Source organism: Homalodisca vitripennis, chromosome 3 (genome assembly GCF_021130785.1).
Source record: "Homalodisca vitripennis isolate AUS2020 chromosome 3, UT_GWSS_2.1, whole genome shotgun sequence".
In the NCBI taxonomy this organism is placed as follows: Eukaryota; Metazoa; Arthropoda; class Insecta; order Hemiptera; family Cicadellidae; genus Homalodisca; species Homalodisca vitripennis.
The window spans coordinates 27,920,923-27,947,967 of record NC_060209.1 but is presented as its reverse complement, the minus strand read 5'-3'; the positions used below and the strand labels follow the sequence as shown (position 1 = coordinate 27,947,967).

Here is a 27,045-nt window from a genome sequence, read left to right as displayed (position 1 = left end):
AATTTTATAGTATTATATAGTCATGGTCTTCCAATTACAATGTCACAGACGCATGTACATTTTAAATGACGAATTAAGGTAGACATGTTGTATTTTAAATTATAATTATTCATTTACATCAGAAGACCAAACAGCGGCACACAAAGTACGCATAAACTAACATTGTCGGCTGCTACCTGGCGGACAAGGACAGAACTAGAACGACCGTTAACTTGATGGCGAACTCATGACAGACGAGCTCCTCAAGGGCTGCGGTGTATGATCACCCCATCCAGGTGGCCCATGATGACCTCGTGAACAGACAGGGCTCTTTCAGTGCGTGTTAGTGGTGGTAAAAGCTACCTTTACATTGGAAAGAAATTGCGCAAGTTGTGTGTCCGACAGATAAAATGTGAAGCCCAAACGGACACGAGAGGTTAAAGTCCTCGCGAGCGTTGTTTGCAAGAATTGGAGAAGTTTGGGTCATTAAAATTCCGATTCTTAATTGAAGGGTTACAACATCCACTTGGATAACAAATAATAGATAAGCAAACATGATGGGTTTATCTGATATTAACTGTATTGAAGTTTAAACCCTTACTGCTGATTATTTTACAACGGTGTTTTTCTGTTAACATCTGCCATTTAAGAACCCAGGCTAGTTATTAAAATACTTTTATATTTTTTAAGGTTTAAACAGTAAATCAATTGACTATTAAGCACAGAATTTCACTCATAAAAGTTTTGTAATACAAAAGTTTTGCTTTTAGGATAAAATAAATAGTAAATATATTTTAGTTGTAATGGTTTGACTATGAAGAACCATTGGCCTATGTAGACATTTATTTGAAAGTGGTCGGACACTTTGGGTTGACACAACATATATTAAGCACAGAATTTCACTCATAAAAGTTTTGTAATACAAAAGTTTTGCTTTTAGGATAAAATAAATAGTAAATATATTTTAGTTGTAATGGTTTGACTATGAAGAACCATTGGCCTATGTAGACATTTATTTGAAAGTGGTCGGACACTTTGGGTTGACACAACATATATTTGTGTATGTTTATCCTTCCTTTGAAAATTGTTGACTTTTAAAACCTCACAAATGTATCTTGTAGCTATACTAACTTTATATGAACGTAGATGTACATTAATATTTTAGGGGTGTAGCTCCATGATCAAACAGTATTTTACACTAGTATTCTAGACGAGTTGTGGTCGGATAGATTGGAACCAAAATTGGCATGAAAATGTCTCTAAAATAAATACCCTATGATGGTTTTCGGTTCCTTTTGGGATAAGGAGGTGGTCAAAACGGGTTTCCTCGATTCTTCTAGGCAAGTTTCAAAATACTAAACATTACATCCTTTAATGGAAGTCTACCTGAATCATAAAGGCTGTGGTCAAAAACTGTAAACAAACTCTAAGTAATGATCAAAAATATCTTATACTGGTAAACTACCGCATTGAGCACAACATACCACAAGTTTTTAAAAACAGACAGAGACAAATAAAACATTAATTATTAATACCACATTTTATAACCACCTATTAGAAGAAATTGATGCCCAAACCTACAATTTCAATGTCTACACAAATAAGTTACACGCCACCGAGCCTACCGCTGTATGAAAATTATTAAAACCATTCTGGCTAGCCCGAACTCTAAACCAGGCGTGATGGCGTGGTGGCGTCAGAGGTAGTTAGTTATGGCTTGTGCGGTTACTTACTGTCTGACTGTATCAGAATTGATTGGCAATCAATTGGCTTGATTGGAATTGTCCACTTCCTGTGAACCGTTATGGCCGCCCACCATCAAACTGTATTAAAACAAACAAACGCCAACATACAATGGGCGGGGCGTATCTGTTATTCAAATGGATTCTATTGTTAAATTACTTCAGTATTGGATTTTACCGAGATAAAAGTTTACCCCAATAAAGAGTGTATAATGGTGGATAGCCATTATTTTGTCATTTAAAAATTTCCAGCTTGTGTTGTAAAATGAATAACCATTGTTTGTACTATCTCTCTTACACACAAACGAAACTGGTCACCATAATCAATTAAACACGTAGCGTCCGTTAAATCTCTCAATTTACTTACATACTGAATATTAGTTTTTATTTTATTCGAAATCGTACTTGACCGACATAAATTTAAATCAAGAAGAAAGCGATTATACAAAATAATGTTTTTAACTATCGATAAGAATACTGCATATTACATATTGTGTATTGTGTAATGTATTATTGTATTAGATTTCAAATTACTTGGCCTTGTTCTATCGTCAGTTTAAACTTTGGAAGCTTATGTATAGATTATAGTCTTTTAAATGTACTTTTACTCTTATACATCATAATATTTTATTAAAGAGGATTTTGTTATAGGTGTATGTTTGGCACTTGTTTCCCATCACGTCAACGCATCCGAGCATTGCACTGAAATTATTAATTGAATTTAAACATCGATTTACTTAAAATGATGCTTAAAATACTGGATATGTAAGGATTAAAAATAATTTGATATATACTACACAAAAACGTTTATAATAACTTATACAGAAGATAATATAATATAGTAGCACTACGGTGTGAATTGTAATTTATATTTTTATAATTGTCTGTTTGTGTAAACATTTTCCTGTTTGTGCGTCAAGTCAAGTCGTTGACTGTGGGGGGGGGGTGGTGGATCCCCCACATCTCTCAAGGCCTCTGCCGTGAAAGATGTGGGGGATCCACCCCCCCACAGTCACAGTGACTTGACTTGACCGCAAACAGGAAAATGTTAAACAAATGGAATTGTGAGAAAAATAATGTTTGAAAGTGTGGATATTTCTATGTTTGAGTGTTCAGATGCTTGATAATCCATCACACAGAATCTAGTGAACGGATTTAAACGAAATTTGGCTTGGCCATTGCTTAGATATGAGAATAAAACATAGACATATTTTTATTCTGAAATAATACTTATTATACAATATTTTATTTCAGACTTTAATATTTTGTTGAACAAATACCATTTTTATATTGTGCTGCAAATAGATATGACAATAATGTTATTTAACTTTTGCTATAGATGGCAGCAGTGATGAATGAATTCGAACAATTTAGTTTGTTTTAGATGTTGAAAATTACCTTTGACATTATGGGACGATATATATGTACAGTAGCTGAAGAAACCAAAAAAGTGACTGCAATGACTCTGTGACTACAATTTGAGGAAACAAACGAGCGCAGTGACACAAAGTGCAATATGGCAGAAACCCAGCGAGGGGACAGTGGCTCTGTTTTGCACTGAAGATAGGTACGATACTGATTATGTATATAACAATGTACATATTTACTCCAAGACTGAACCAAGAAAATAGAATGATATAACGAACAAGACTGGTTATTGTAGGTTGTCATACCTTTGAAGAATTTATAACACAGGACTAAGCAGACATCGAACTGTGTAGCCAGCAAAGTAGGCATGCATTTCATCTTAGATATTAAAACAATAATAAATATTAATAGTACATCGGAACGGTATAAATAGATCTTAGTATGTGATTGTGTGTGTCTGCACGCACATTATCTAGAGAACCGTTGACGTTAAGTTGAGACATTTATTAGCAAACGGTGGTCTACTGTGTGTGACACACACATCCGGAGGAAGCTAGTTTTCCTCTCTATCCCGTATACAGAACCAGGTTATAAGCGCCGGAAGTTGTCACCTTTTGAAAATAGTGGCTTCTTAAGTCGTATATGTAATATTCCTTCACCAGAACAACAAGGAGGTAAGCTACGGCGGCAAAAATATAATTCTTTCGAACTAAAAGTGGTAAACTATCTTACATAAGTGTCAGTTTCCAGTTTGCTTATTCTCTGATCCTCCTAATCACAAACATTGGAACAATATACTTCATACATGACTATTTCCTTTTTTTAACCATCACAGGACTCCATCATAAGTGCTACATTATAAGTGCTTTCACTAAAAAGACTACGAAATCTGATTTGATTACTCCTTCTGAGAATATGTTCTGTAATAAACAGCTTTTCAACTGAGTGATTATCGTGTCAGCTTATCACCCTAGAGATAAGAATTTAAATTCAACAATTGTCCCGCCATCCTCGGACGCTGACAAATAATCATAAAAGCCTAGTTTGATATAATATAATGCACTGAACAGGAGTAGACCAGCCTGTCATGTTACTGTATAATGAACTGAAGTGGGAGAGCCTAGCTTAACATAGTATAATGAACTAAAACGGATGAGCTTATCAGAATGTAGTACAATGAATTGAAGTGGGAGAGCCTAGATTAACATAGTATAATAAACTGAACCGGACGACCATAGCCGAATATAGTATAATGAAGAGGGAAAGCCTAGATTGACATAGTATAATGAACTGAACCAGACGAGCTTAGCCGAATGCGACATAGCCGAGCTTAGCCGAATATAGTATAATGAAGTGAAAGCCTAGATTGACATAGTATAATGAACTGAACCGGACGAGCTTAGCCGAATATAGTATAATGAAGTGGGAAAGCCTAGATTGACATAGTATAATGAACTGAACCGGACGAGCTTAGCCGAATATAGTATAATGAAGTGGGAAAGCCTAGATTGACATAGTATAATGAACTGAACCGGACGAGCTTAGTACTAGTAAATCGTACTTGACCGACATAAATTTAAATCAAGAAGAAAGCGATTATACAAAATAATGTTTTTAACTATCGATAAGAATACTGCATATTACATATTGTGTATTGTGTAATGTATTATTGTATTAGATTTCAAATTACTTGGCCTTGTTCTATCGTCAGATTAAAGTTTGGAAGCTTATGTATAGATTATAGTCTTTTAAATGTACTTTTACTCTTATACATCATAATATTTTATTAAAGAGGATTTTGTTATAGGTGTATGTTTGGCACTTGTTTCCCATCACGTCAACGCATCCGAGCATTGCACTGAAATTATTAATTGAATTTAAACATCGATTTACTTAAAATGATGCTTAAAATACTGGATATGTAAGGATTAAAAATAATTTGATATATACTACACAAAAACGTTTATAATAACTTATACAGAAGATAATATAATATAGTAGCACTACGGTGTGAATTGTAATTTATATTTTTATAATTGTCTGTTTGTGTAAACATTTTCCTGTTTGTGCGTCAAGTCAAGTCGTTGACTGTGGGGGGTGGGGTGGTGGATCCCCCACATCTCTCAAGGCCTCTGCCGTGAAAGATGTGGGGGATCCACCCCCCCACAGTCACAGTGACTTGACTTGACCGCAAACAGGAAAATGTTAAACAAATGGAATTGTGAGAAAAATAATGTTTGAAAGTGTGGATATTTCTATGTTTGAGTGTTCAGATGCTTGATAATCCATCACACAGAATCTAGTGAACGGATTTAAACGAAATTTGGCTTGGCCATTGCTTAGATATGAGAATAAAACATAGACATATTTTTATTCTGAAATAATACTTATTATACAATATTTTATTTCAGACTTTAATATTTTGTTGAACAAATACCATTTTTATATTGTGCTGCAAATAGATATGACAATAATGTTATTTAACTTTTGCTATAGATGGCAGCAGTGATGAATGAATTCGAACAATTTAGTTTGTTTTAGATGTTGAAAATTACCTTTGACATTATGGGACGATATATATGTACAGTAGCTGAAGAAACCAAAAAAGTGACTGCAATGACTCTGTGACTACAATTTGAGGAAACAAACGAGCGCAGTGACACAAAGTGCAATATGGCAGAAACCCAGCGAGGGGACAGTGGCTCTGTTTTGCACTGAAGATAGGTACGATACTGATTATGTATATAACAATGTACATATTTACTCCAAGACTGAACCAAGAAAATAGAATGATATAACGAACAAGACTGGTTATTGTAGGTTGTCATACCTTTGAAGAATTTATAACACAGGACTAAGCAGACATCGAACTGTGTAGCCAGCAAAGTAGGCATGCATTTCATCTTAGATATTAAAACAATAATAAATATTAATAGTACATCGGAACGGTATAAATAGATCTTAGTATGTGATTGTGTGTGTCTGCACGCACATTATCTAGAGAACCGTTGACGTTAAGTTGAGACATTTATTAGCAAACGGTGGTCTACTGTGTGTGACACACACATCCGGAGGAAGCTAGTTTTCCTCTCTATCCCGTATACAGAACCAGGTTATAAGCGCCGGAAGTTGTCACCTTTTGAAAATAGTGGCTTCTTAAGTCGTATATGTAATATTCCTTCACCAGAACAACAAGGAGGTAAGCTACGGCGGCAAAAATATAATTCTTTCGAACTAAAAGTGGTAAACTATCTTACATAAGTGTCAGTTTCCAGTTTGCTTATTCTCTGATCCTCCTAATCACAAACATTGGAACAATATACTTCATACATGACTATTTCCTCTTTTTAACCATCACAGGACTCCATCATAAGTGCTACATTATAAGTGCTTTCACTAAAAAGACTACGAAATCTGATTTGATTACTCCTTCTGAGAATATGTTCTGTAATAAACAGCTTTTCAACTGAGTGATTATCGTGTCAGCTTATCACCCTAGAGATAAGAATTTAAATTCAACAATTGTCCCGCCATCCTCGGACGCTGACAAATAATCATAAAAGCCTAGTTTGATATAATATAATGCACTGAACAGGAGTAGACCAGCCTGTCATGTTACTGTATAATGAACTGAAGTGGGAGAGCCTAGCTTAACATAGTATAATGAACTAAAACGGATGAGCTTATCAGAATGTAGTACAATGAATTGAAGTGGGAGAGCCTAGATTAACATAGTATAATAAACTGAACCGGACGACCATAGCCGAATATAGTATAATGAAGAGGGAAAGCCTAGATTGACATAGTATAATGAACTGAACCGGACGAGCTTAGCCGAATATAGTATAATGAAGTGGGAAAGCCTAGATTGACATAGTATAATGAACTGAACCGGACGAGCTTAGTACTAGTAAATCGTACTTGACCGACATAAATTTAAATCAAGAAGAAAGCGATTATACAAAATAATGTTTTTAACTATCGATAAGAATACTGCATATTACATATTGTGTATTGTGTAATGTATTATTGTATTAGATTTCAAATTACTTGGCCTTGTTCTATCGTCAGATTAAAGTTTGGAAGCTTATGTATAGATTATAGTCTTTTAAATGTACTTTTACTCTTATACATCATAATATTTTATTAAAGAGGATTTTGTTATAGGTGTATGTTTGGCACTTGTTTCCCATCACGTCAACGCATCCGAGCATTGCACTGAAATTATTAATTGAATTTAAACATCGATTTACTTAAAATGATGCTTAAAATACTGGATATGTAAGGATTAAAAATAATTTGATATATACTACACAAAAACGTTTATAATAACTTATACAGAAGATAATATAATATAGTAGCACTACGGTGTGAATTGTAATTTATATTTTTATAATTGTCTGTTTGTGTAAACATTTTCCTGTTTGTGCGTCAAGTCAAGTCGTTGACTGTGGGGGGGGGGTGGTGGTGGATCCCCCACATCTCTCAAGGCCTCTGCCGTGAAAGATGTGGGGGATCCACCCCCCCACAGTCACAGTGACTTGACTTGACCGCAAACAGGAAAATGTTAAACAAATGGAATTGTGAGAAAAATAATGTTTGAAAGTGTGGATATTTCTATGTTTGAGTGTTCAGATGCTTGATAATCCATCACACAGAATCTAGTGAACGGATTTAAACGAAATTTGGCTTGGCCATTGCTTAGATATGAGAATAAAACATAGACATATTTTTATTCTGAAATAATACTTATTATACAATATTTTATTTCAGACTTTAATATTTTGTTGAACAAATACCATTTTTATATTGTGCTGCAAATAGATATGACAATAATGTTATTTAACTTTTGCTATAGATGGCAGCAGTGATGAATGAATTCGAACAATTTAGTTTGTTTTAGATGTTGAAAATTACCTTTGACATTATGGGACGATATATATGTACAGTAGCTGAAGAAACCAAAAAAGTGACTGCAATGACTCTGTGACTACAATTTGAGGAAACAAACGAGCGCAGTGACACAAAGTGCAATATGGCAGAAACCCAGCGAGGGGACAGTGGCTCTGTTTTGCACTGAAGATAGGTACGATACTGATTATGTATATAACAATGTACATATTTACTCCAAGACTGAACCAAGAAAATAGAATGATATAACGAACAAGACTGGTTATTGTAGGTTGTCATACCTTTGAAGAATTTATAACACAGGACTAAGCAGACATCGAACTGTGTAGCCAGCAAAGTAGGCATGCATTTCATCTTAGATATTAAAACAATAATAAATATTAATAGTACATCGGAACGGTATAAATAGATCTTAGTATGTGATTGTGTGTGTCTGCACGCACATTATCTAGAGAACCGTTGACGTTAAGTTGAGACATTTATTAGCAAACGGTGGTCTACTGTGTGTGACACACACATCCGGAGGAAGCTAGTTTTCCTCTCTATCCCGTATACAGAACCAGGTTATAAGCGCCGGAAGTTGTCACCTTTTGAAAATAGTGGCTTCTTAAGTCGTATATGTAATATTCCTTCACCAGAACAACAAGGAGGTAAGCTACGGCGGCAAAAATATAATTCTTTCGAACTAAAAGTGGTAAACTATCTTACATAAGTGTCAGTTTCCAGTTTGCTTATTCTCTGATCCTCCTAATCACAAACATTGGAACAATATACTTCATACATGACTATTTCCTTTTTTTTAACCATCACAGGACTCCATCATAAGTGCTACATTATAAGTGCTTTCACTAAAAAGACTACGAAATCTGATTTGATTACTCCTTCTGAGAATATGTTCTGTAATAAACAGCTTTTCAACTGAGTGATTATCGTGTCAGCTTATCACCCTAGAGATAAGAATTTAAATTCAACAATTGTCCCGCCATCCTCGGACGCTGACAAATAATCATAAAAGCCTAGTTTGATATAATATAATGCACTGAACAGGAGTAGACCAGCCTGTCATGTTACTGTATAATGAACTGAAGTGGGAGAGCCTAGCTTAACATAGTATAATGAACTAAAACGGATGAGCTTATCAGAATGTAGTACAATGAATTGAAGTGGGAGAGCCTAGATTAACATAGTATAATAAACTGAACCGGACGACCATAGCCGAATATAGTATAATGAAGAGGGAAAGCCTAGATTGACATAGTATAATGAACTGAACCGGACGAGCTTAGCCGAATATAGTATAATGAAGTGGGAAAGCCTAGATTGACATAGTATAATGAACTGAACCGGACGAGCTTAGTACTAGTAAATCGTACTTGACCGACATAAATTTAAATCAAGAAGAAAGCGATTATACAAAATAATGTTTTTAACTATCGATAAGAATACTGCATATTACATATTGTGTATTGTGTAATGTATTATTGTATTAGATTTCAAATTACTTGGCCTTGTTCTATCGTCAGATTAAAGTTTGGAAGCTTATGTATAGATTATAGTCTTTTAAATGTACTTTTACTCTTATACATCATAATATTTTATTAAAGAGGATTTTGTTATAGGTGTATGTTTGGCACTTGTTTCCCATCACGTCAACGCATCCGAGCATTGCACTGAAATTATTAATTGAATTTAAACATCGATTTACTTAAAATGATGCTTAAAATACTGGATATGTAAGGATTAAAAATAATTTGATATATACTACACAAAAACGTTTATAATAACTTATACAGAAGATAATATAATATAGTAGCACTACGGTGTGAATTGTAATTTATATTTTTATAATTGTCTGTTTGTGTAAACATTTTCCTGTTTGTGCGTCAAGTCAAGTCGTTGACTGTGGGGGGGGGGGGTGGTGGATCCCCCACATCTCTCAAGGCCTCTGCCGTGAAAGATGTGGGGGATCCACCCCCCCACAGTCACAGTGACTTGACTTGACCGCAAACAGGAAAATGTTAAACAAATGGAATTGTGAGAAAAATAATGTTTGAAAGTGTGGATATTTCTATGTTTGAGTGTTCAGATGCTTGATAATCCATCACACAGAATCTAGTGAACGGATTTAAACGAAATTTGGCTTGGCCATTGCTTAGATATGAGAATAAAACATAGACATATTTTTATTCTGAAATAATACTTATTATACAATATTTTATTTCAGACTTTAATATTTTGTTGAACAAATACCATTTTTATATTGTGCTGCAAATAGATATGACAATAATGTTATTTAACTTTTGCTATAGATGGCAGCAGTGATGAATGAATTCGAACAATTTAGTTTGTTTTAGATGTTGAAAATTACCTTTGACATTATGGGACGATATATATGTACAGTAGCTGAAGAAACCAAAAAAGTGACTGCAATGACTCTGTGACTACAATTTGAGGAAACAAACGAGCGCAGTGACACAAAGTGCAATATGGCAGAAACCCAGCGAGGGGACAGTGGCTCTGTTTTGCACTGAAGATAGGTACGATACTGATTATGTATATAACAATGTACATATTTACTCCAAGACTGAACCAAGAAAATAGAATGATATAACGAACAAGACTGGTTATTGTAGGTTGTCATACCTTTGAAGAATTTATAACACAGGACTAAGCAGACATCGAACTGTGTAGCCAGCAAAGTAGGCATGCATTTCATCTTAGATATTAAAACAATAATAAATATTAATAGTACATCGGAACGGTATAAATAGATCTTAGTATGTGATTGTGTGTGTCTGCACGCACATTATCTAGAGAACCGTTGACGTTAAGTTGAGACATTTATTAGCAAACGGTGGTCTACTGTGTGTGACACACACATCCGGAGGAAGCTAGTTTTCCTCTCTATCCCGTATACAGAACCAGGTTATAAGCGCCGGAAGTTGTCACCTTTTGAAAATAGTGGCTTCTTAAGTCGTATATGTAATATTCCTTCACCAGAACAACAAGGAGGTAAGCTACGGCGGCAAAAATATAATTCTTTCGAACTAAAAGTGGTAAACTATCTTACATAAGTGTCAGTTTCCAGTTTGCTTATTCTCTGATCCTCCTAATCACAAACATTGGAACAATATACTTCATACATGACTATTTCCTTTTTTTAACCATCACAGGACTCCATCATAAGTGCTACATTATAAGTGCTTTCACTAAAAAGACTACGAAATCTGATTTGATTACTCCTTCTGAGAATATGTTCTGTAATAAACAGCTTTTCAACTGAGTGATTATCGTGTCAGCTTATCACCCTAGAGATAAGAATTTAAATTCAACAATTGTCCCGCCATCCTCGGACGCTGACAAATAATCATAAAAGCCTAGTTTGATATAATATAATGCACTGAACAGGAGTAGACCAGCCTGTCATGTTACTGTATAATGAACTGAAGTGGGAGAGCCTAGCTTAACATAGTATAATGAACTAAAACGGATGAGCTTATCAGAATGTAGTACAATGAATTGAAGTGGGAGAGCCTAGATTAACATAGTATAATAAACTGAACCGGACGACCATAGCCGAATATAGTATAATGAAGAGGGAAAGCCTAGATTGACATAGTATAATGAACTGAACCGGACGAGCTTAGCCGAATATAGTATAGTGAAGTGGGAAAGCCTAGATTGACATAGTATAATGAACTGAACCGGACGAGCTTAGCCGAATATAGTATAATGAAGTGGGAAAGCCTAGATTGACATAGTATAATGAACTGAACCGGACGAGCTTAGTACTAGTAAATCGTACTTGACCGACATAAATTTAAATCAAGAAGAAAGCGATTATACAAAATAATGTTTTTAACTATCGATAAGAATACTGCATATTACATATTGTGTATTGTGTAATGTATTATTGTATTAGATTTCAAATTACTTGGCCTTGTTCTATCGTCAGATTAAAGTTTGGAAGCTTATGTATAGATTATAGTCTTTTAAATGTACTTTTACTCTTATACATCATAATATTTTATTAAAGAGGATTTTGTTATAGGTGTATGTTTGGCACTTGTTTCCCATCACGTCAACGCATCCGAGCATTGCACTGAAATTATTAATTGAATTTAAACATCGATTTACTTAAAATGATGCTTAAAATACTGGATATGTAAGGATTAAAAATAATTTGATATATACTACACAAAAACGTTTATAATAACTTATACAGAAGATAATATAATATAGTAGCACTACGGTGTGAATTGTAATTTATATTTTTATAATTGTCTGTTTGTGTAAACATTTTCCTGTTTGTGCGTCAAGTCAAGTCGTTGACTGTGGGGGGGGGGGGTGGTGGATCCCCCACATCTCTCAAGGCCTCTGCCGTGAAAGATGTGGGGGATCCACCCCCCCACAGTCACAGTGACTTGACTTGACCGCAAACAGGAAAATGTTAAACAAATGGAATTGTGAGAAAAATAATGTTTGAAAGTGTGGATATTTCTATGTTTGAGTGTTCAGATGCTTGATAATCCATCACACAGAATCTAGTGAACGGATTTAAACGAAATTTGGCTTGGCCATTGCTTAGATATGAGAATAAAACATAGACATATTTTTATTCTGAAATAATACTTATTATACAATATTTTATTTCAGACTTTAATATTTTGTTGAACAAATACCATTTTTATATTGTGCTGCAAATAGATATGACAATAATGTTATTTAACTTTTGCTATAGATGGCAGCAGTGATGAATGAATTCGAACAATTTAGTTTGTTTTAGATGTTGAAAATTACCTTTGACATTATGGGACGATATATATGTACAGTAGCTGAAGAAACCAAAAAAGTGACTGCAATGACTCTGTGACTACAATTTGAGGAAACAAACGAGCGCAGTGACACAAAGTGCAATATGGCAGAAACCCAGCGAGGGGACAGTGGCTCTGTTTTGCACTGAAGATAGGTACGATACTGATTATGTATATAACAATGTACATATTTACTCCAAGACTGAACCAAGAAAATAGAATGATATAACGAACAAGACTGGTTATTGTAGGTTGTCATACCTTTGAAGAATTTATAACACAGGACTAAGCAGACATCGAACTGTGTAGCCAGCAAAGTAGGCATGCATTTCATCTTAGATATTAAAACAATAATAAATATTAATAGTACATCGGAACGGTATAAATAGATCTTAGTATGTGATTGTGTGTGTCTGCACGCACATTATCTAGAGAACCGTTGACGTTAAGTTGAGACATTTATTAGCAAACGGTGGTCTACTGTGTGTGACACACACATCCGGAGGAAGCTAGTTTTCCTCTCTATCCCGTATACAGAACCAGGTTATAAGCGCCGGAAGTTGTCACCTTTTGAAAATAGTGGCTTCTTAAGTCGTATATGTAATATTCCTTCACCAGAACAACAAGGAGGTAAGCTACGGCGGCAAAAATATAATTCTTTCGAACTAAAAGTGGTAAACTATCTTACATAAGTGTCAGTTTCCAGTTTGCTTATTCTCTGATCCTCCTAATCACAAACATTGGAACAATATACTTCATACATGACTATTTCCTTTTTTAACCATCACAGGACTCCATCATAAGTGCTACATTATAAGTGCTTTCACTAAAAAGACTACGAAATCTGATTTGATTACTCCTTCTGAGAATATGTTCTGTAATAAACAGCTTTTCAACTGAGTGATTATCGTGTCAGCTTATCACCCTAGAGATAAGAATTTAAATTCAACAATTGTCCCGCCATCCTCGGACGCTGACAAATAATCATAAAAGCCTAGTTTGATATAATATAATGCACTGAACAGGAGTAGACCAGCCTGTCATGTTACTGTATAATGAACTGAAGTGGGAGAGCCTAGCTTAACATAGTATAATGAACTAAAACGGATGAGCTTATCAGAATGTAGTACAATGAATTGAAGTGGGAGAGCCTAGATTAACATAGTATAATAAACTGAACCGGACGACCTTAGCCGAATATAGTATAATGAAGTGGGAAAGCCTAGATTGACATAGTATAATGAACTGAACCGGACGAGCTTAGCCGAATATAGTATAATGAAGTGGGAAAGCCTAGATTGACATAGTATAATGAACTGAACCGGACGAGCTTAGCCGAACATAGTATAATGAAGTGGGAAAGCCTAGATTGACATAGTATAATGAACTGAACCGGACGAGCTTAGCCGAACATAGTATAATGAAGTGGGAAAGCCTAGATTGACATAGTATAATGAACTGAACCGGATGAGCGTCGTCGAATATAGTACAATGCACCGAAGTGAGCCTAATTTGATGAAAAAATGTAATTAGTACAGTTTGATGGGTTTGGTTACATAATTATTTACAAAATAAATTTAGTTTTAATATTGTTTCATATAAATAAATGTATTTCTAAACAGTATTCTACATTCCATTCATTCTGTTTGAATGGCAATAAAATTAATACTGACATAAATTAAGACTACTACACAGTAAAACAAATATAATTAGTCAACAGATAGTAGGATGAATATTCTCCTGAACAATATTAAAATTTATAAATTTAGCTAATTTTATTTAGAATTTTGCTAGTGACATAAAGTATATATATATATATATATATATATATATATATATATATATATATATATATATATATATATGTGTGTGTGTGTGTGTGTGTGTGTGTGTGTGTGTATATCATTGTGTCTAGCCTGGAAAAAGTAAAACAGTGAATATAAAGTGTGCAGCAAGTTTTCTAAAGTGGTTTTTATTATTAAAACGCAACTGGGAAAAAGTTAAGATTATTTCATCTACCACTGCTAACTTGTTAAAGTTGAGGTGGGTGGAGTTGGCAATCCAATCAACAATATTAAATATTTCACTTGAGGCAACGAGTTCCTAAACCGCAGAGTTTGCAGATAATTACCTCTGTGTTTCGCACTATTATGTATTTTACTTGACATATCCGAGATAACGTACTGACTCAAAACCAAAGTTAATAGATCGTGATATTATAGTGACTGTTTATTTTTGTTTAGATAAGTAGAGTGAACATCAACTCATTTGGATATAAAAGTTATCACCGTAAGTAATGCATCGGATAGTCACAGATTATTACATATTACTAACATTTACTAATCGATAAGTAACTTCAACATGATTGTTGTTATGGTCTATGGAATGTTAGAGGTTATATAATCAAAGGAAATGGCCACTGCGTCCTTGCATATGGCATTGCTGGTGAAATTATAAATTAACATACATACATATTTGAAATATGTATACATTCAATTGAAACATTATAAAAGTCTTAACATGTATATAATAAACAGCGAGTCTATGAAATATGTTGTACAATACTGAATTACCCATAAATTGTTAGTATGTGTCCATAATAAAGTTTACTTCTTTTATTTAGCACAGTTTTGAGTCTAGGCAGCCGTCTTGGATTTTTAAGTTTAGTATTTAAAATATTTATGTGGTCGTGTGAGATTTAATTTTATATTACTTATAATATTAACTTCGAAGGTAAAACCGTAGATATAATCACAAGTATAATCACCGGAATATGGATCAATGAGGTAAAAGATTGTGAAGAAAAACTCAATTTTAAAATCTGAAATACTTTATTATTTAGGGTTGAGTTTAATGAAACTTAGGACGTGCATTTTAACGTATTATTAAATAATGAGATGAAATAAGTGAGCTTTAGGCTTTTTTGTGACTCACGGACGTGAAAATTCATGTTGTATATACGTGATACTTACTATGGGTCCTAATTACAGTAAATTACTCTCTGATATAAAAAATACTACTATTTTTGTCTTAGAGAAAATCCACAACATTCTAAAGTACTTCGTTACGAATGTTAAGTTCAGCTTCATTTCACTTTCCTAGCATTGCAGCGTCTGAAGTCTAACGCTGTTACTCCTGGAATCTGGAATCAACAAGCTCAAAACGAACTCTTTACATGGTTTCTACATAACAGATACCAAGACTAGAAACAAAATTAATGTAATCTAGATGAATGAATGGTGTTCTCATTGTCTCATCTGGTGCACAATTACCATCGTGATTTGGGATCGTGTCAAAAATTGTATTTCACACAATCGGATGTCGTTTCCAGGAATCACGTCTGTCACAGCGTTAGACTTCAGATGCTGCGCTGTACCTAGTGGAAAGTAAAATGGATCTGAACTTAACTTTTGCTTTGAACCAATCCTTCCCACGAATGCTCTACGCTACGTGCAGTAATTCTTTATTAAAATTTTGCTTTGCTATAGTTGAATTATGTTGGCCTGTTGCGTTATTAGGGAACAATTATAAATAAGAATTACTCTGAAATTAACATTTAATTTCAAATTTGAAATCGCTTTAAATTACTTTATTTTAAACAAACATATCATAAGTTAATTGAAAGCACCCATTATTTTAAAACAAGGAGTAAATTTACGCCTTAATAGTTCTTTTATTTAATTTAAGTACAAGAAAATTAATTTTTATTGACACGGTCACGACAAGGCTTATTTCCGGAATTTTTTATTTGCCGTCGAATTTTTCAATAATATTGGCAAAAAACAGTAATACGTTTTTTAAATTAAATGTTTAATTTTAATGAGTTTTTCAACGTTTCATTTTGTAACCCAAGGTGAACCTAAAAATTGTGTACCGTAATTGTGCGTCCGACGGGACACACGATAGTCTGTACGATAGTATTTATCTAAGCACGGGATTACATTTAACACATAGCCAAATCGTTTCAATCGTTCTCGAGATTTGCAATACATTTAGCGATTAATTTTTATATAGTAGATTACTAATACAAATAATTACATGCATTCGCGTAGCTACATAACTTTCAGTCGTTAAATACAGTTTATTATATTATCAAAATTAATATTAATATATCTCGTTGTCAGGATGGGTCACAAACCGCTGCCTTGAGGGACACCGTACACTTTCCTGAGAGGTCTTGAATACTCTCTCTGGACACCTGCCATATTATCCCATGATAAGAGTTAATCTATATTACTGCAGAACCCCCATATCAAAAATAATTTAATGTTGATTTAGTGTTGATCCGGTGAGTATAGCTGCGTAATTATTACCTAGGTCTCGTACTTAGAAAAATACTTTAGCCTCAGTTACTTTTCAGGGATAAAACTGATTTTAAATAGCTTCTGTATAAATTAGTCCAAAGATTATTGTGTGAAATTAAAAATGTATTTATAACCTAAATTCTGCACATCAGCATAGGATTTCAAAATTAATTTAATGCTACCAATGATCTTTAACATTCTTAGAGTATTGGCCCACGAGGAATCCATAAACAATCTTAAACAAAGCATCTTTGTCAAGTTCATAAGTTTTATTTGATAGACTTTTGAACAAACCTGAAAAAATTAGCATCTGTTTACGTCTACTTCTTCCAAGTTGTTTAAAACATGGCAAACATCAACATGGGATCCATTTATTGCCCTATGTCGAGACAATACTACACTTTTCACCAGGTATTCACTATCATTGTATAATTGCCTTGACTGCTTTAGTAATTCTTTCCCGTAAATGGGTGATATTATATACCTTGACACCAGCATACACAACATTTTTTATGTGGCTCCAAAAAAGGTCAATTGGGGTTAAGTTCAAGCTTTTTGGTTTTTGATGATTAAGTTCAAGAGATTATATTATCACTGCCTATCCACCTTCCTGGTTAAAGTTTCCTTGAAAGTTTTAGTAATTGCAGGGATAGTATTTGCTGTAGGCTGTTCACCATCACACTGACATCCAAAATTACATTTGCATTGTAGGGGTACGGTCCAATAAGCGGACCCGGTTTTTTTATATCGAAGAATATTAATCATCGATACCTAATATTCGCATATCGAATCATAGACTATCAATCGATATAAAAGTAATAACAATCATATGTTTTAGAGGAGTCAGTTGACAAAAAAATCTAAAAAAAATTAAAAAAAGTTTTATTTGCTTTTATTAATCTTTAGACTCTCCTTGTTTAATTTGGTGTAATTTTTATTCAAATCGGCCAACAATATCACACCCATATATAATATTATGTAAATGGCTGCAGCATATTTTGGCTCGTAAAATTTCATGTACTCTGCATCATTGTCATACATAATCCTATTTATTATTAGGCTTATGTTGGCCAACCTGCTTTATGCTGCTTTGAACATACAAGGTTGTCAACCCCCATCTGTTTACAGTCAGTTGAGATTTGACATAACCCTAATTGTTGTTGTTTATTATTGTCACATACATTGTGTTTCTTGCTTTCATTCAGTCTAAGTTATAATATTTAGTTATACTGTGTAGTTTATTGTTTGTGAAAATGTCTAGAGCACATAAAACCTTCAAAAACAAAGCAAAGTGCTTTACAGGGACAAGAAATCCAGGTGGTAAAAAAGTAATTGTGCCTAGTGAATATCAAGAACCAGAACCAAGTACTAGCCTGATATAAGTACTAGCCAAGATACGTGGTGTAAGTACCAACTAGCTAAAATAAATGATGAAACTTATGATCACAACAATCACAATCACATTGCTCCTGCTATCATGAAAGAGGCGAAACAAATATTTAGAGATTTATCTGATCCATCATTGTTAACAATATGTTTGCACGGTGGTACTCAAAACCCCAGTGAATCACTGAACAATATAATTTGTTCGTGAGTTCCAAAATCAACCTTCGTGATGAAGGGAACATTAGAACTAGGTGTATTTGATGCTGTGGCAAGTTTCAACAAAGGGAACATAATAAAATGTGAAGTGTTGAGCAAACTAGGGATCACACCTGCATGCTATTGTTGTGAAACAATGAAAAAATTTGATGTCACTCGAATCAACAAAGCGCAGAAAGCTGTGGAATAGATCGAGAAAAAAGTGTGTCGCCAGAAAGTAACTGCAGCTAAAAGGCATTTAGAAGACTTACATGAACAAGAGGAGGGTCCTGACAACCCTAGTTATGGTCCTGGAATGCATTAAATGTTGTTATGTTTCTGATTAATGTATATGCAATCTTTAAAAGAGTTTTCTGAAAATTCTTGTTTTTCTTTATTTAGGAACACGTTTCTCTAGAACACCACTCATTATATTTTGATGATTATTTTTTAATTTTGTTCCCCGTAATTAGGGCAATGTTTATAGCACAGAAAATTGTTGTATGTAGTCTAATAATAAAAAAAAAAGTTATTTGCAAAAAAATTGATAAAAATTGACTTTTATAAAAAAAAAAATTTTATATATTTAAATTTATGCTATGGAAATTTGCTGTGCTGTAAATGTAGGTAAGAAATAGCAGATTCAAATAAAACAAAACCTTATCTTGATATGTTTATTGGTTATTGAGAAACATGTTCCTAAACCTTATCTAATTTAACATGTGCGCTATATAGTCAACCGACTCCCCTTAAATTTAAAATGTGAATGATAACAAATAATAAATGAACATAACCAAAAATCAGGGAAAACTCATAACTTTAACTAAATGAAACAGAACGAAAACGTTTTTACTAAAGTTGTGTCCACCATTACCTTCTTTTTTTTTTGCATCTGAAGACGACCATGTTTAGCTCCTCTGACAGTTACATTTGTTACCTTTCCACAAATATCAAATAATGGATTCATAGGTACTAACCCAACCCCAACATCCTGAAGCCATAAAAAACATATTTTATCGTCTTTTAAAGCAATTTCGTGAAGCTTCCTAAGATTGACGGCCATTTTAATACACAATGTTACGTGAAATTTAAAATATCACCTTAATTGTATTATTTGAAAGTGTTTACAGCTGTTCATATAGATTATTATTAAATTGTTAAAAATAATTCATCAGTATCGATTGATTATATCGATGGTTATGATTAAGTAATATCGTTTGCCAATTTCGATATAAAAAACCGGGTCCGCTTATTGGACCGTACTCTAACAGTACGGTTAGTACTGTAACCGTAAAAGTAGTAAAAGTAAAAGAGTAACAGACTCAGTATTACACTGTACCTACTGTTGTGTAATAACCAATACATGACACTGAATGTCTGAACTGAGTTCTGGTGCCGTTATTCTCAAAATCAAGCAAGCTTGCCAACTGCAAAAACTAAATTTCCATATTTGCAGGAGCGAAACTATATGAATCGAACACCACTAATTACAATAATGTATGTCATTTTGTATATGTCACATTAAAACTAAGGAGTTCTTTTTAAACACTCAGTATTATATATTGGTAATCGATTATTTTTTTTTACTTTTAATACAATATAAAAATTTCATATGACTATTTCAATCAAGTTTGGAAATGTTTTTACACACTCGTAGTACTTATCATGAAAGGTTCCGTGATGCTGAAGTCTTTGGGATTGTCCCAGCCGTTATAGAACATTCCATGATAGGCACCAATGGCTTATTGATAAGGCATTATAAGGTGTGATAATGGTTAATGGCCATCCATCTGGACATGGATCTCTACATAGAGATCAGCCAACTTTCATTGCACTATGTTTCTAAGTAAATTATGAAGCCTTTTGTAAAAGTAGTGCTCACTTGATAAGTTAAAAAATAAAACTAAATAATAGATATTTCAAACATTTTGAGCTCTTAGTCGCCTAATTCAGACATATATGCCAGATAAATTAAAATTGATGTTTTAAATGTTAGTGTCACAGTTTTTACTGGAATAAAAGTTTTACCCACAATTTTTAAACATTGCTTTGTGATAATTTTTTTAGGGTAAAACTTCTAGTTTAAAATAATTTTTTATTTAATTATTGATTCTTAACTAAATTAATGGCAGTAAATATTAGTTTTTGTTAGTTGATATTTTATTTTTGTCAGCTAATTCAAACTTGCTTCTTTTGAATTAGCTGGAATACACTCATGTGTTTCACGAAGCACATTTAGTAATAATTTTAATTTAGTAGAATGTTAATTGATTTTGTTGTTGAACTTAAGAAATCCTTGACATGGGGTCCTTGGATATGGTATCAGACTACTACTGCTGGGTCAAAGACACTGGAAGTCTGTGATTATCTGGGAGAATCGTTGGCTTCATTTTTTGGCATTACAACCCCTAAGTACCAGTTTGAGATAGACCACTTCAATCAGCTGGTGGCTGAGGTAAGAGAACCATAATACTGTTACAGTGAATATTACCAAATTTCATGAATTTGTACATTTAATTTGTTTGTGACTTAATCATAGAACTTTCACTTTTGTTCTATTCATAAAGCAAAGTTATACTCTCTGTTTCAAAGGAAAATCAAACACACAACTTGAAATGACAACATTCACTGAGCTCAACAACTTAATTCAACATTTCAATGAGCTCAATCTTAAAACAAACCCGTCAAAATCGGTGTTTGTTCAATTTCGTTTGCGGCCGACCGTCTCTGATCAAAGTCCTATAGTGATGTTGGAGGAGGCTGAGATCGAAGAAGTCTACTCGACTAAATTCCTTGGAATACACCTTGATCGAGGGTTGACATGGGATAGTCATGTAGACAACGTTTGTTCAAAATTTTCCTCAGGCATTTATGTTTTGAGGCAGCTATCCAAATACTGCCCAACTCATGTACTGATGACGGCGTATTATGGATTGATATACCCCCACCTGTCATACGGAGTGGTCTTGTGGGGAGGCTGTGCAAATACACATTTCTCTAGAGTGTTTACACTAAAAAAAAGCTGTTTGAACAATTGCAAAACTACAATGGAGAGAGTCGTGCAGACCAGCATTCAGAAATCTGAAACTGTTGGCATTTCCCTGCCTCTACTTTCTAGAGACGTCTATGTTTTTCAAGTCAAAATGCAATCTCATCAGAGGTAGTGATATACACTCATATGAGACTAGAGGCAGGGACAACTACCGAACTGGGAGACACAGGACGGTAGTACATGAGCGTTTGCCTTCTCAGGCAGGAGCTCAGTTTGTCAACAAACTGCCAAATTTCATAAAAAGTGCCGCAATGCCTAAGGCATTTAAAACTCAACTGAAAACTGCACTGCTCTCAGAAGCTTTTTACAATACAGACGAGTTCATGGCACATGTATGGGTGACCACATAATTGGTGACTGACGCTGGTGCTAGAGTGGGAAATTCAAATGAATGAGCAGTAGGATGGATGGAATAAATTGTATGTATGAAAGTAACCTAGATGTCATGTAGGAATCCAAAATTTTAGCTTATTTTCTTCTTTGACAATTTCTATAACATGCACATGTTCTAAAGCAATAAAATTATTATTATTAGATGGCAAATTACTGACATTTTTGTACTTTAGAATTAAACTTTAAAATTCTAGAATTAAACTTTTTGTTAATAATAGTAAGTTGTATAAATTTTAGAATTGAGTTGTTTTTTGTGTGATTTCTTCAAATATATTGCTAAGAAAGTATTAATGTTTAGTGATGATTTGAAAAGTTCAATAGTTAAAGCGGGGAAAACATTTAACTAAATCCAATAATTTTCAGTGTTTTTTTTGTTTTGTTTATGTGCGGACAGTTTAATCCACCTTTTAATATCTTTTAAAATGATAATTTATACAAAGTCTGTTACTGCAGGACTAGTTTACTTACTACTTAGCTGTTTTTTTTGTTGTAACATTTAAACAGCTACGGTACGCAATTCATTGAAAAGTCCTAAAAACCAAGCATTGTATGTTTGTTACTGGTGCAGGAGGAGGCTTTAAAGAAGGAACAAGACCTGGAGATGGGAGGATGGGTGACCAAGTCAGCTGAAGAGCAGACAGCCACTGGGGTTGCACCAAGCGTTACTGAGCCTCCTTCCACACAGATGTATTGAACATCACAAAACATCAACTCTTAAGATATAAATTGCAGTAAGATTTTGTAAATTGTTTTATCAACTGTTATGTAAATTTTATAAAAGTTCCTGAAACTTCAATGTTAATTTGAGTTTAAATTTTTGTAATTTTAAGTTTTAAGTAATTAAGTCCAGTTTATTTTACTGTAGTGACTCAGAATCTCTCATGTACACTTAGTACAGACAAGGCAGCTTATGTGTTTGATAAAAATGTTAACACTAACACTCCACAAACTTTCTCAGATGTGGTGTAAGGATTCCAGTGAATTAACACTCTTGTTTTTTTTAAGACAGTGACAAAGGTTTTTAAGTTTTTTTATGGAAGCTGAACCGATTCATTCACCAAATCTTAATGACCTGTGAGGGCAAGCAGAATACAACTGTATGATTGGTCTCTCCTTTCATAAAGAACAATATATATAAGTAGGAATTCATACTGCATTTTTCTACTTGCCTGAAAATGAATTTCACAGTTATAAGTGAAAGCTAAATGTACTTTGTCTCTGATTTGGCCTTAGAGTGCTGTGCTGAAATAAACTGAATTCTCTGTACTCGTGACATTGTGCATGGCGCATATGAATGGCATAAAATTCAAAAATAAATGATAAAAAGTGAAAAAAAAGTCTCAAGTCATGATTTACAAAATGGTGGTAGGGTGGGTCTATTTACATTATCCCGTAATCGCCACAAAATGAGTATTATTAAATAGTTAATTTATTTAATCCAATAAGAAAATTCAATTTTTTTTTGTTATCAACAGAAAATATGGTACTAAATTAGGTTTGTTCTATTTAATAAATGTTTATTTATGTACATTTTACATTATATGGATATTGTTTTAAGAATCTGTCCATCGCATTAAGGTATAACATAGTTTATTCAGAAACTTAAAATAGCTCCAAATGTTATAGTGACTAATTTATAAAATACCCACTATAGAAACATTTTTGGATATTTAATTAAATATTTTTAAGTAATTATATTTCAAAATATAGACTGAAAGAAGTCTTGTGCCTTAATATCACATTGTGATTAAAAAGTATTTACAGAAATATATATTTTATTACCAAAATATGTGCAGAGTAATATGTTATATTAGAAATAAAGAATGAAAAAATATGTATTTTCAAATGTCTTAGTTATCTTAAATACATCATTTAATCATTCTCATTTAATGATCATTAATTTGTTGTATGTAATAACATAACTCAATAAATTAAAATATTCTGAATTGTAAATTGCTGATAATATGTTAGTTAATTTGCTTCAATGTTTCACAGGACACTTTGATGATTCTCCATGCCTTCTGTGTCTGAAAGATTATTTTTATTCTACAATTGAAAATTTAAACATTTTACTAACAATATATTTAAACTATTAACTTGTAAATATTGTGTCTAATTATTTTTTTTCCTTGTAAGTTAAATATGTATGTAAAGGAAAGTGTTGATTTGTATTAAAAAATATTATTTATTGGTCATATGCTGTACTGAGCTTGGGCCCCTACATAGTCTAATTTGGTTGGCCACAACTATCATGCAAGAGATTAGGTTCAGAACAAACTATTGTTGTTGATATAACATAAATAATAAGCAACAAGACATGGGTGTTGAACATTCTGCACAATGTGATCTTTTACAATTATAGATATAATTTATATTAGAATATACTTACATATAAGGTAAGTGTGGTCTTTCTGTTCTGTGTATTCTCTGCTGTGATATTTATAGTACATGCATATTTTACCACAATGTCACTTTACTGTAATAAAAAGTTTTACATTTTGATATGTGTGTATTTTCTATAGCCAAAGCAAATTTTTACAAAGTTACCATAAGTTGCCCATGTTTAGACGTGTAACAAAAACCTGGTGGCTGCAAGTTGCTACAAGCTCGCATCTTGATCCAAGCTCTTTTAAACACATGTAAATGTTTGTGGTATTTCGTGTATGTAGCTGGAAATACAAGGGTCGTTCAAAAAGTAAGTTGGCGAGGCATCTGATCACCGATTGGGTGTGTATAGTGACTCTGGCAATGTCATTCTGAAGGTCACTACGTTATTTTAAGTGCTCCAAACTAGTGTTCAAAATGCCCACCATAATCAAATTTCTGGCCGACTGTGAAATACATGCTTTTGGTGAAGAAAGTCCATCCGATGGAAATTCATCTTGAATTGTGTCCTGTATATTGATAAGACATTATGAACTATACTGCAGTTAAACATGAAGGCAATAGTTTCATGAAGAATTAATTGATGTTCATGACAAAAAGCAGAGTAGATGAACCATCTGTGGGTACAACTAAATCAATCATAAGGTTATGGAAAAGTGAAGTTGCACAATCACAGATCTTTCAAAACATTTTCCCCAGATATCAAGAACTCTAGTGCATGAAATTGTGACCAAGAAACTTATCGTAAATTTTGTACCAGAGATTACCCAAATGTTTGACTGATAAGCTTAAAACAAAGAAAATGTCTTAAGTTTCTTATCTGGTGTCATGAAGGTGATGCATTTCTTGACCACATAGTCACTGGTAGTGGGTTTCTTATGTTGATGTCAAACAAAAAGACAATTAATTGAGTGTGGTCACACTTCGTCACTGCTTAAAACATCGCGATTGGTTAGGTTCATAGGCGGTAGAATATTATTCAACAGCTATTGAAAGTTTGTACCTACATATGACAAAAGTTTAAATTTAATGATAACTATGTTGAAAATAAATAGTTTGAGTTGTTCTTTCAAGTACGAGTATATTTAATAAATAAATTGGAAAAGTCGCATGTAACTTTTTATTTATTAAAACAACTTACTTTTTGAATAACCCTCGTTACTTCAGAGAGAGCTAGTCAAGATGTTTTTGTCAAGTTATGACTTAGTTAAGTACTATATGTACTTATGTATGTCAAGTTGAAAGGGGTTGATAGAAAATAGGTGGACATTAAAACAATTAAAAAAAGAAGTTTATTTAAATAATATAATTTATTTCCTCAATTAAAATTCCACAAAGTTGGATTTTTTCACATATGACAATGGAATAAAGCTTGTTTTAACAATATTTTGGAGAAAGTTGAAGGATTGTTAACAAATAACTAGGAAAACAAGCATAACACTTATTTTTTTACCCAGTAGTAAAGCGATTTGCTTATAGACTAAACTAAGCGTAAACAGTACCGGTAGTTGTAACGCAATGACTCAACTCTCTGTAATTTTGCTGTTCCTACAATTTTGCTGTGAGGGGCAAACAAATCCCCTCTCCCCTGCACCCTTGTAGCTGTGGCTCTGCTCATAAGCCTAAGAACCCTTATATTCCCATCAATTATACAGATTATTTGAGTACAGTTCAAAGATTAAATTGTTATTTTATGTTCACTTAGCAAAGAAGATATAAAAATCTCTCATTTCTCTTAGTTCTAAAAGGACCTAAGTGCTGGTACCGGAGTGAGGGGATATTTAGGATGGGTAAGGTAGGGGGTAGGAGTCCCCTCCTGTCAAGATCACATAAGGAGGGATAATCATGAACACATGTGACTTTTTATTATATATAATTGTTCAGATCCAAATAAAATTATTTTTAATTGTTAAATTTTTTACATGCATTCCAAACCATTATGCATTCTTAACTAACATACACTTTTTCAGTAGATACTTTATAAATTTGTTGACCCAAATACTAACTATTTCTACGATTATAAAACTCTTCTAGAGAGTAGCAAGATATGGTGGTAAGAAATGTCTTTAGTTTTCTGATAAATACTCGTATTGTCATACTCTGTTCATTGGTAATGTTTTGAGGTAAGTACTGCATAAATTTTAGTCCTGAAAAAGTTGTTTTTTTTTTTGTTTTTGTAGAGTTCCAAATTATGTCTATCACTAATAAAATGATGCCTTGTATTATATGTGTGACTTTGTGATATAGTGGGAATATTAATTTGTTTACAATATTTAACTGTTTCTAAAATATACCTATCAAATACCGTTAAAATTCCTAGTTCTCGGAAATGCATTTTTACTGACTCTTTACCAGCCAAGCCTAACATTATTCTAATTGCTTTTTTCTGTAGTATTAATAAGTAATCCAAATTCTTAAGCCTAAGAATCTTAGGAAATCCAAGCCTCTGAAAATTTACAGTTTCAAAAAAGCTCATGTGCAGTGAAATATTTTACCTAGAATTTGTTGGTCTGTAA

The 27,045-nt window shown here is 33.3% G+C and overlaps 1 protein-coding gene and 2 long non-coding RNA genes across 3 annotated transcripts; 1 reads left to right on the top strand and 2 right to left on the bottom strand.

Moving 5' to 3' along the window:
• LOC124356719 lies at positions 1-17,553 on the bottom strand. Its single transcript, XR_006921887.1, has 2 exons — positions 17,413-17,553; positions 1-290 (listed from the first exon to the last, which is right to left on the bottom strand). It is a non-coding gene; the product is annotated as an uncharacterized LOC124356719 (long non-coding RNA).
• Positions 5,429-14,272, bottom strand: LOC124356718. The gene is made up of 2 exons (XR_006921886.1): positions 14,003-14,272; positions 5,429-11,784 (listed from the first exon to the last, which is right to left on the bottom strand). It is a non-coding gene; the product is annotated as an uncharacterized LOC124356718 (long non-coding RNA).
• Positions 17,224-24,646, top strand: LOC124356716 (protein FAM177A1-like). The gene is made up of 4 exons (XM_046807890.1): positions 17,224-17,529; positions 20,990-21,154; positions 22,713-22,831; positions 24,140-24,646. Exons 1-4 carry the CDS (start codon positions 17,464-17,466, stop codon positions 24,147-24,149), a joined length of 360 nt encoding a protein of 119 aa, XP_046663846.1. The 5' UTR covers positions 17,224-17,463; the 3' UTR covers positions 24,150-24,646.
• Positions 24,647-27,045: the final 2,399 nt, after the last annotated feature.